Source organism: Rhea pennata, chromosome 19, assembly GCF_028389875.1.
Source record: "Rhea pennata isolate bPtePen1 chromosome 19, bPtePen1.pri, whole genome shotgun sequence".
Lineage (NCBI taxonomy): Eukaryota > Metazoa > Chordata > Aves > Rheiformes > Rheidae > Rhea > Rhea pennata.
The window spans coordinates 487958-498414 of record NC_084681.1 but is presented as its reverse complement, the minus strand read 5'-3'; the positions used below and the strand labels follow the sequence as shown (position 1 = coordinate 498414).

The window sequence follows — 10457 nt, the reverse complement described above, 5'->3', positions numbered from 1 at the left end:
CGCGGCGGCGGCGATGCTGACGGCCCGCGGCGCGGGGGCTGCGCTCCGCGGGGCCCGGCCCGGAGCGGGGCCGGGGCCGGGGCCGGGGCCGGGGCCGGGGCCGGGGCCGGGGCGGCCGCTGCGGCGCGGCCCCGAGCGGCAGCCGGCGGGCGCTGCTGGCGGGCGGCGGGCCCCCCCCGGCGGCCCTGCCCGCACCGGCCCCGCTCGCGGCCCCGGCCCGGCCCCGCTGCGCGTGCTGGACCTGCGCAGCGACACGGTGACCCGGCCGAGCGCGGCGATGCGGCGGGCCATGGCCCGCGCCGTCGTGGGGGACGACGACTACGGCGAGGACCCCACGGTGAACGGTGAGCGCGGCGGGACCCTCCGCGGGGCCCCTCGCTCGCCCCGGCGCCCTCGCGGCTTCCCGGGGGCGGGGGGTGGCCGGGCCGCAGCCACTCCGGGCGCGGGCACCGGGCACGGGGAGCCCGAAGCAGCCGCGCGGGGCGGCGGGGAAGGAGCAGGCGCCCGGGAGCTGGGGCGCGGGGCGCGCTGGAGACGGCAGCGCAGAGCCCTGCTGCGCCTCGCCCTCCGTCTGGCCCCCCTCGAGGGCCAGCTGCAGTCGGTCCTATCCTGGCGGCGGCCCCTGCACCTCGCTTCCCTGCAGAGCTTCAGCACCTGGCCGCACAGATCACGGGAACGGAGGACGCTCTCTTTGTGCCGACGGCCACCATGGCGAACCTCATTGCGGGTGAGTGCCCAGGGCTCGGCGCAGCCCCTGCCCTGCTCTCCCGCCCCAGCGACCCAGGAGCAGCCGAGTCGCATGCTGAGAGGGGTCAGTTTACACCTCAGTCTGGAGGGTACTGAGGGCAAGGGAAACCCCTTGCTCCTTGCTGCTCTCCAGGATGCTGAGGAAAAGCCCCGCTTCTGCTTGGAAAGCTGCAGGTTTTTCATGCCCAAATGGCTGCAGGGGAAAGCTGCTAGAAACAGGCAGCTCAGTCCTCTCTTTTCAGACCCAGATGCATTTCCTTGTCCCTTCCTGGGCCCTGTCTTCAGCAGTGCAGCACAACATGCAGATCCAGGAGTTGGTCTCCTGCTTCATGCTGCTGCTGAGCATGTGCCTGTGCTTGGATAGGAGGGAGTCCCGTGCTCAGCCTCGAGCAGAACTGCTCCATCGACCTTTACCCAGGTCACTTGTGTGCCCTCCGCAGCGAGTGAGGCTCGGCGCTGCATGGGAGGGTGGGCTCAGCTCCAGCTCTGGCCACGTGCGCACACACGACAGGGAGGAGAGACAGTGCCCACCCCATCACCGTGCTCGTGCCTGCTACCTCCCCTAGCTCCAGCCACCGCTGGCAGGCCTCAGTGAAATGGAGACACGGTCCGGCTCGGACCAGCTCCAGCACTCTTCAGGGGCAGAGCTGTCGTCCCTGCGTTGTGCAGGAGCCAGCCCTGCCATGGAGAGAGACTGCAGTGGAGGAGGGATGTGGCACATGTCTTTAAGCGCTGTGTGCTCAGCCTTCGTGCAGTGGAGCCCTACAAACTGCCAGAGCTCACCCGGCACATTGGTATCACCCCAGCCGAGTCCCTGCCTCCTCTCCCCATGCTCACAGTGCTGCCCCCACACATCCCACGGTGCCCCAGCCTCACCGCTCCTCCCCTGTCCCAGTGATGTGCCACTGCCAGCGCCGAGGGGCCCAGCTGCTCCTGGGGAGGGAGGCCCACCTGCACGTCTACGAGCATGGCGGGGTCGCTCAGGTAGGTGCTGGGTGCTGCCTGGCTCACTTGTCTCCAGTGCTGTAGACCTCTTCCTTGGGGGGCAGCAAGGTACAGGGTGCCCACACCCTGGCCCTAGGGAGGAGAACCCAGTGCTGGGCTGCCCCTGCGCTGCCCCAGGCCCTGAGCCCATGGGGCAGGCACAAGCTGTGCAGGGCGGGCTGGAGGGAAGGACCGCAGCTTGCTGCTGCCCTCCTCTGGCTGCGGGGGACTGGGCTGGGGGGAAGCTCCCTTTCTGGTGCGTAAGGGATTGCATGGATCTCCCAGAGAGCACCAAGATCATGCTGAGAACGGGGCAGGGAAAGAGCAGGGGTACAAGGGGGAGAGGGGCTGGGCCCCCATACACTGCCATCATCCCTCATCAGCTCTGCTCTTGGCACTGCCCCGGGCACAGGTCGCTGGGGTCCATTTCCAGGCACTGCCAGACCTGCCAGACGGCACCTTCGACCTGGACCAGTTGGAGCTGACCATCCGTGAGGCCCACGGCAGCCGCTACCACCCCCGCCCCGAGCTCATCTGCCTGGAGAACACGCACAGCTCTGCAGGGGGCCGGGCACTGCCCCTCACCTACCTGCAGCAGGTAAGAGCCGCGTCCCAGCGGCTGTTGGCCAACCCTGCCCTGGTGCAGGCAGGCTTGGCTCTGCAGGACAGCACAGCAGGACGCACGAGCCCTTGCCGAGCAGCTTGGAGCACAGCTCACGCTGCCGCTCCTGCAGGCTCCATCTGTCCAGTAGTTCCTACCAGCCCAGCTGCTCCTTTGCCTCCTCCCAGGTCCGCCTGCTTGCTGACCGCTATGGGCTGCGGGTACACATGGACGGAGCACGACTGATGAACGCAGCTGTGGCTCAGGGCGTCGAGCCAGCACAGATCACCCAGCACTGTGACTCTGTCTCCCTGTGCTTCTCCAAGGTGAATTCACACGGGGCACCCTGGGGGGGCTGCCTTTGTGCAGGGGCGTGCTGCATGGGGTATGCGCCCAGCTTGCCGGCTGGGACAGGGGAGAATCCCCAGAGGGATGCGGGCAGCTCCCCGAGACAGCTCTCAGATCACCTCTCTCTTGGATCTGCAGGGCCTGGGCGCCCCGGCTGGAGCAGTGCTTGCCGGACGCAAGGAGTTTGTGGCTGAGGCCTGGCGCGTGCGGAAGCTGCTGGGAGGGGGGATGCGACAGGCAGGCGTACTGGCAGCTGCTGCCCGCATCGGGCTGCAGCACGCAGAGACAACACTGCGCAGAGATCACGACAACGCCCGCCGCTTTGCTCAAGGTATCTCAAGGCCCCTCGGTGCCCTGGGATGTACAGGTGCTTTCTGCAGAACTCCGCTATGCAGGTTTCCACATACTGCCACAGAGCTGGGTCCTGCCCTGCCTGATAGCCAGACACCCAGGCATCAGGACCCCTTTGCACCCCACAGCAGCTCTGCTCTGCGGTGGCCCCAGTCCTACCCCTTCTCCCAGCCCTGGGCTGGGCTCACACCACAACTTCCAGTACAGTCCTGCCTCAGAGGGCTGATGTTGATCCTGATCACTGGGGGACAACGGCACATTCCCTCAGCTGTAGTGCTGGATCTTCAGCCAGGTGAGGATCCGTCTGGGGTTCCTGCCTGGCTAGATGACATCCAGGGACGATGCATGGTGCCCACAGTAACCCTGGTGCTGCTCAACAGAGAATGGCAAAAGGCCTCTCTGTTAGCCCGGGAGCTGGGTGGTGCCTCTGCAACACTGCAGCCTCCCCTCCTGGGAAGTCCGGTGCCAGACCCACAGCCTAATGGCACATACCTCCCCCAGGCATCCAGGAGCTGAACTCGCCCCTCTGCTCTGTCAACCTCACAGCTGTGGAGACAAACATCGTGCTGGTGAGAGTGAAGGGGGGCTGGCCATCTCCCACAGAGCTCTGCGAGCGCATGCAGGCAGTGAGTGAGGAGGAGGTGGCTGAGACAGGCCACGCTGTCAGTGTGCTGCTTTTCCCCTGGTCAGCACGCTCTCTGCGTGCAGTCTGGCACTGGAACATCTCCGCCCATGACACTGAGCTCGCAAAGAACAAGCTGGACTTTGTGGCCAGGAAGTGCCAGGAGAGGCTGTCCCTAGGACTGGATACTAGTCCTTGGAGCACAGAGGGAGACTAAACTGAGATGCAGGAACATGCATCTTCCTGGCCTCAGCCCTGCAGCTGACCCTACCTGGCTGCTGCAGGCAAGTTTGCAGGCTGGGGCAAATTCCCATCCTTATCCTCCTGGTAGCCAGCAGTAAAGGGTCTGGGACCAGCCAGAACCAGTCCCTGACAGGCTGCAACAGAATAACCACTCTCGCCTGCAGGCCTGCAAACCAGTGCGAGAGCCCAACCCTGCCAAGACCACTGCTCGCACCCTCCCAGATGGGAGCTCTGCGCCTCTGTGGGAGGGGGTTCATTTGCAGATGTGTCTTGAGGGACAAGAGGGGAGTCCACATCTCACCCCACCAGACCACTCCAAGACAGCTTCCCCACCTCACTAGTTACCCCAGCAAACACACGATCAGATCATCCTCTAGTCCTCAGTCCACACAGTTCTCTGCTGTTCCTGTAACCCAGTTGCTGGAGACACTGCCCAAAAGCAGGGCCAGATACCCACTCCCAAGGCCACACACTTCTCAAACATATGCACACTGAACATGCATACAAGCTGCAGCAGGAAGAAAGATCATGAAGGATGCTCAGGGCACAGCTGGGCAGCTTGCTCACCACCACACAGTGTGAGGCAGCAGCAGCACATATCACGAAGCCAAAGAGAGGAAGCAGTCCGAATCAGGGGCCTTTGGGTTGTGCTACGCTCAGCTCTTGCTGTTGTAATGAGGCAATCGAGATCTAAATAAAAAGTTGTGGTAGTGCTGTGGCTGTGCAGGATGTTGTCTCCCAAGAGTGCTCCTCCCGCGCTTGCAGCATCACAGCCCAGTGGTCCCTTTTAAGGGACAGGCCTCCCTGAGGACATACAAGGGCCTCACAGCCACAGGACCGGACCACTCACAGGTGCGTGAGCCAGCCTGGCCTCTCCAGGGGGCCCAGCTGCCCCCAATGTCTGTTCCCCTCACCCACCCAGGCTTTGCTCAGACCCTTTCCAGGCCAGCCCTTGAGCTGGCTACTGGCCTCCGTCCAGCTCCTGAACACACTCTCCCATTGCCCCTCATTCCAGTGCCCTGTGTTACCCAGTCCAACACAGTCTCTCTCTGTGGCCGTGAGTCTCTCTCACTGCCAAGCCTGTCACTTCTGGGCCAGAGATTCCCTGTACTGTGCCTGTGCACGCACAGCACAGCCTGTTCATTGCTGCCAGCCCCAGGAGAGTCCCGCTTCAGGACCAGAGCTCCAAGGTGGGAGAGGAGATACTTATGCATCAGTTTAAGTCTGTACTCGATGGCTTAGCACAACACTGTATCCCCAGGAAGAAGATTTATACCGGGCAGCAGTTATTCCTATTTATTTTTACATTTGCAATAAGTAATTTAAAGGAAGCTGAAGGAACAAACTTCATCATCCAGTCTTCCAGACAGACCCACTGCAGGCCCGCCAGCCCTGCTGCAAGAACAGACAACACTCAGAAAGCACAGAAACACCCCCGAAAACAAATGTCAGCGTAGGTGAGAGTACTGATAATGACTTTCCAGCTCCAAACAGCCCCTCTGCCTCAGTGTAGACTGGGAGGAGTGGAAGAGGCACATCTGTCCCAGGCAGCACACACAGAGGTGCTCAGAGACAGCAATCACCCTGTGCTGCAGGAGGAGACCCAGCAGGCTGGAACGGGGCAATGAACAGGGTGCATCTCATCTCCAGTTTGCTCCCAACATGCAGTCAAGTTCTGGAAATCATGTTCAGAATCACCTGGAATGAGGAACCAAACCCTGCAAATGGTGCCTGGCCCCTGTTCCTCCCCATCCAGCGGGGGAACCAGTCCTCTCTCTAAGCCTCGAAAGGTGATGACCAGACCCAAAGCAGCAGCCCCACACCCATCCCACTGTGCAGGGGAAGCACACACCACCACTGCCCTCCTTCTGGCCTTGTAGTCAAGACAGCAAAAGATGGGGGTTGCACAAGAGTTCTTCCCCTTACCTGAGTCAGGACATAGCTGTCCTGGGATAACTTCTCAATGATGTCAAAGTGATCCACACCAGCAAGGTCCAACAGTGAGACGGTCCAGCCAGCCAAACGCAGGGCCTGCGAAGAGACCAGCACTGGCAGGAGGGGACAAGTCAGATTGCCTCCCCTTCTCTATACTAGGCCCCAGGTAGTGTGCAACAAGAGCAGCTGCTCAGCAAGGACTGGCATCCTCCCTAAGCAGACACCCACTTCAGATAACAGCCATCACCACAGCAAGAGAAATACTATTCTGCTATAACATACGGGCTCTTCACTCCAGTTTAACCTCACCAGAGCTGGGCCTGGCAGCAAGCAGGACTCCTTCTCAAAGTGGAAGCCTGTACTTGTTCATCCACAGAGAAAGCAGCTGCACACCACAGGCAAGGAGTCACTGCTCTGTAGCCAGCCCAGCTCTCTCCCCTTTGCTGCTCTGGGTTGCCAGCACAGAGCTCTCGAAGCCAGAGCCCACTTATCTTGTGCAGCTCACAGAGGCCCAGGGCAGGTCAGAGCAGGACAGGTTTGTGCAGCTGCCCCGCAGAGCTGGGCACAGGGAGGCAGAGGCACTGCCGGAGCTCACCTGGCAGTACTCCTGGGACTGCCGGCGGAACTCCGGTGAGTCGTGCTGGGCCACGGCCACAAGCACTTCGCAGGCCACAGCTGCAGGCACCGCTCCAGTGACACACAGCATGGGGCTGTTCCTCTGGGCAGCTTCCCTGGGGAAGGAGACACCACAGTGACAACCAGTATGCCTCTCAAACCTGTTAAGAGGAGGGTGTTCATGTGCAGAGTGCTCCCATGTCCTTGGCTGTGTGCACGAGTAAGGCAGAGGCTGCAGGGCCTGCGCCTGGGTCAGGTATGGAGGCTGCCAGCACGCTGTGCATGGTACACTTCTGTGCAGACAGGCAGAGCAGAGGCCAGCAGAGCAGGTGCAGGGCAGGATTGTGAGTGCCACAGGCTGTGCTGGCCAAAGACATGCCCGCATGCCAGCTGCCCATGCCCTTTCCCTGTCACTGTCACTACAGCATCCGGACTCACCAGCTCATGTTCAGCACATCGTTCACGTAGATATGCAGAATGGGCTCCAGGTCGTACACACCGCTCACCAGAATGGCTCCTGGAGGCAGAGACATTGCCGGGCGTGAGCAGCCTCGCTGTGCAGGCCACTGGATAGCCTTGCCTCTGGGAATGTTCCTGTCTGCACCCACATCCCATGTCTTCTGAGGCCTCAGCCCTTGGCAGCACTGCTGAGCTGCCTGGCAGGCATGGACACTACACCCACATCGGCACCCAGTCCTAGGAGCCCAGATTCTTGTATTCCCAGCATCTGTGGGCTGCAGTCAGCTGAGGCAAGTCATCTGACACAGCTTCACACACTGCAGAACTGGCCAGCTTTGACACTCTGAATAGTCAGTAGAAAGACTGACAGATTTGAGGAACAGTTCAGCAGTTCTCCTTCAGTCCTCTGTACAAGAAGAGTCACTCTCCACAGATCCCTTCTTTGCCAGTGGGCATGCACATGGTCAGTCACAGCTTTGCTGCAGAGGAGGCACTGATGGAGCAGTGCCCCACTGCCCTTGTGTCTTAGCAGCCCAGAGTCACACAGCTGAATCAGGAAAGGAGGAGATGCCCCAGGACAGTGTCCTAGCCCCAAGCACCAACTTTTCAGAGCGCATGGAAGCAGTGGGGTCTCTGCGAGATCAGGCACTACCTTTGATGTCAGGTGTCACTCCATACTCTGCCCAGTCCATTGACAACACCATGGCTGCCAAGTGAGCCCCTGCTGAATGTCCACACAAGTAAACGCCGCTAGAGAGAAGGAGCCATGAGTGAGTGTAGGAAGGGACGGTACAGCACATCCTGCCTGGGGACATCTTGTTCAGAGTGGAGGAGGCAGGACACTCCCAAGGGCTGCAGCCCAAACATAGCAGCTCAGACATACCTTCCAGTCCATCAGCTGATCCATTGCCCAACAAGGAAGGAGCACAGACACTGGCTTGGTGCAGTACTCAATCCCAGGCATTAACGCCTTTATTATACCTCAGGGCTTGTTCACCCCATCCTGTGGCTGCTGCAGACACCTCCGTACACTAAACCACTCAGGGAATGACACAGGCACAGCTTGCCTTGAAGGCCAAGCAGTGGCCATGGAGCCTGCTGATGCCAGGGGTAGGGGGGAAAACAGGCACACTGCAGAGCTGCGTGCTACCCACCTGATCTGGGAGTACTGCTGCACCAGGAAGGCGAGGCTGCGCTGCACCTGGGCCACCATTTCATCCATGTTGCCTAGGCAGAGAGCACAGTCACTAGGGCCCTGGGTCTGCAAGCGGAGTCACAGCTACCCCTGGAAATCACCTACCTTTGGGAGCTATGTTGTAACCCACAGCCACAACTGCGACACCCTGTGACACCAGCGCAGGGGCTGCAAAACCCGATACATCCTTACTGGAGAAGGAAATGCAGGTTAACCATGCACTGTGGGGCAGGCATTTTCCTGGGGCTGGCTGGAGCATGCCCGGTCCAGCCACCCAGCTTTGATCAGACCCAGAACAGGGCAGTTCTAGGCTCAGTACTGCTCTCCTAAGAAGGGGGATGGTAAAGGCAGACCAGGTAATTCCCCTCCCAAGGGTCCCCCCTAAAAAGGTCTGCCTCACCTTAAGCATTGCCAGTATCCACCGTGGATGTAGACAAGGACTGGGAAAGCTACAAGGCACAACACAGGGTTAGTGGGAGGCGCAGCCTGTGCCCACCCCTCCCTGCTGCCACCCTGCCCATCACCTACTTCCAGAAGGGTCTGTGGGCAAATAAATATCAAGCTTCTCCCCATCACTGTCCCCATAGGGGACATGCAGCAGGGTCTGCGTGGCAGCCTGGGCCCTCCGCGTCCCTGCGGGGGAGGCAGGGAAGGTCAGCGGCTCCACGGCTTGGACAGGAGCCACTGAGGTCACCCAAGGGCTGCCAGGGCCTCAGCACCCACCGGGCAGGAGCTGGGCCCTCGGCTGCCCGCTCCCACTCCTCACCGGCCGTCACTGCTTCCTCGTGGGCCGCGACCACGGCGTCGGGGTGGAGGCGAGGGGACCAGCGGCTGGGGGAGTACTGCTCCTCCAGCTCCTGCGGGCACGGGGCACTGAGGGGCACGGGCCGCGGCCCGCGCCCTGGCGGCAGGACGGGCCGCACCGCCCGGCCGCCGCGGACCCTCCCGGCCCCGCCTCAGCCGCCGCGGATCACCCCTCTCCGGCCGCCGCGGATCCCCCCTCCCGGCCCCGCCTCAGCCGCCGCGGATCCCCCTCTCCGGCCGCCGCGGATCCCCCCTCTCCGGCCGCCGCGGATCCCCCCTCTCCGGCCGCCGCGGATCCCCCCTCTCCGGCCGCCGCGGATCCCCCCTCCCGGCCGCCGCGGATCCCCCCTCCCGGCCGCCGCGGATCCCCCTCTCCGGCCGCCGCGGATCTCCCTCTCCGGCCGCCGCGGATCCCCCTCTCCGGCCGCCGCGGATCTCCCTCTCCGGCCGCCGCGGATCCCCCTCTCCGGCCGCCGCGGATCCCCCCTCCCGGCCGCCGCGGATCCCCCTCTCCGGCCGCCGCGGATCCCCCCTCCCGGCCGCCGCGGATCCCCCTCTCCGGCCGCCGCGGATCCCCCCTCCCGGCCGCCGCGGATCCCCCTCTCCGGCCGCCGCGGATCCCCCCTCCCGGCCGCCGCGGATCCCCCTCTCCGGCCGCCGCGGATCCCCCCTCCCGGCCGCCGCGGATCCCCCTCTCCGGCCGCCGCGGATCCCCCCTCCCGGCCGCCGTGGATCCCCCCTCTCCGGCCGCCGCGGATCCCCCCTCCCGGCCGCCGCGGATCCCCCCTCTCCGGCCGCCGCGGATCCCCCTCCCGGCCGCCGCGGATCCCCCTCCCGGCCGCCGCGGATCCCCCCTCCCGGCCGCCGCGGATCCCCCCTCTCCGGCCGCCGCGGATCCCCCTCCCGGCCGCCGCGGATCCCCCCTCCCGGCCGCCGTGGATCCCCCTCTCCGGCCGCCGTGGATCCCCCCTCCCGGCCGCCGCGGATCCCCCTCCCGGCCGCCGCGGATCCCCCTCCCGGCCGCCGCGGATCCCCCTCCCGGCCGCCGCGGATCCCCCCTCTCCGGCCGCCGCGGATCCCCCTCCCGGCCGCCGCGGATCCCCCTCCCGGCCGCCGTGGATCCCCCCTCTCCGGCCGCCGCGGATCCCCCTCCCGGCCGCCGTGGATCCCCCTCTCCGGCCGCCGTGGATCCCCCCTCCCGGCCGCCGTACCTCCCTGGACATGTCCTGCCACCTCCCCATGATTCGGTCCCCCTCGTGCTCGGCGCCGCGGCGGCCCCGGTCAGCGCCCGCGGAGGCTCCGCTCCGCTCCGCTCCGCTCCCATTGGCCGCCCGGGGGGCTGGGCCGAGGGCACCGGGGCAGGGGCCACGCCGGCGCCCCGAGCCCAGGCCGCCCGCCAAGGAGCCGGGCCGCGGCCCCGGGGCCACCCCGCCAGGGGGCGCCCGTGCGGCTGCAGCACCGTGAGGCGCGGGCGCCCCCCGCGCGCGGGGCACGCCGGGAAGGCGGCGGGCTCGCGGCCGGCCACAGGGGCGGAGCGTTCCCTGTGGAGGGAA

The 10457-nt window shown here is 64.4% G+C and overlaps 2 protein-coding genes across 8 annotated transcripts; one reads left to right on the top strand and one right to left on the bottom strand.

The window, feature by feature from the left end:
• The first annotated feature begins 208 nt into the window (after positions 1-208).
• On the top strand, positions 209-4620 carry LOC134148947 (uncharacterized). The gene is made up of 7 exons (XM_062591653.1): positions 209-344; positions 644-727; positions 1643-1731; positions 2144-2329; positions 2521-2658; positions 2819-3011; positions 3533-4620. Exons 1-7 carry the CDS (start codon positions 278-280, stop codon positions 3868-3870), a joined length of 1095 nt encoding a protein of 364 aa, XP_062447637.1. The 5' UTR covers positions 209-277; the 3' UTR covers positions 3871-4620.
• A 557-nt stretch (positions 4621-5177) lies between these two features.
• On the bottom strand, positions 5178-10317 carry AFMID (arylformamidase). Of its 7 annotated transcripts, none has more exons than XM_062591613.1 (11): positions 10116-10317; positions 8867-8957; positions 8629-8733; positions 8501-8549; positions 8206-8291; positions 8060-8132; positions 7558-7655; positions 6885-6963; positions 6427-6562; positions 5823-5944; positions 5178-5594 (listed from the first exon to the last, which is right to left on the bottom strand). In XM_062591613.1, exons 1-10 carry the CDS (start codon positions 10143-10145, stop codon positions 5828-5830), a joined length of 864 nt encoding a protein of 287 aa, XP_062447597.1. In that variant the 5' UTR covers positions 10146-10317; the 3' UTR covers positions 5178-5594; positions 5823-5827. The 7 variants fall into 7 exon arrangements, with proteins under 7 accessions (XP_062447597.1, XP_062447598.1, XP_062447596.1 ...); XM_062591614.1 differs by having other exon boundaries at positions 5178-5291; XM_062591612.1 differs by having other exon boundaries at positions 5823-5927.
• Between the last annotated feature and the right edge of the window lie 140 nt (positions 10318-10457).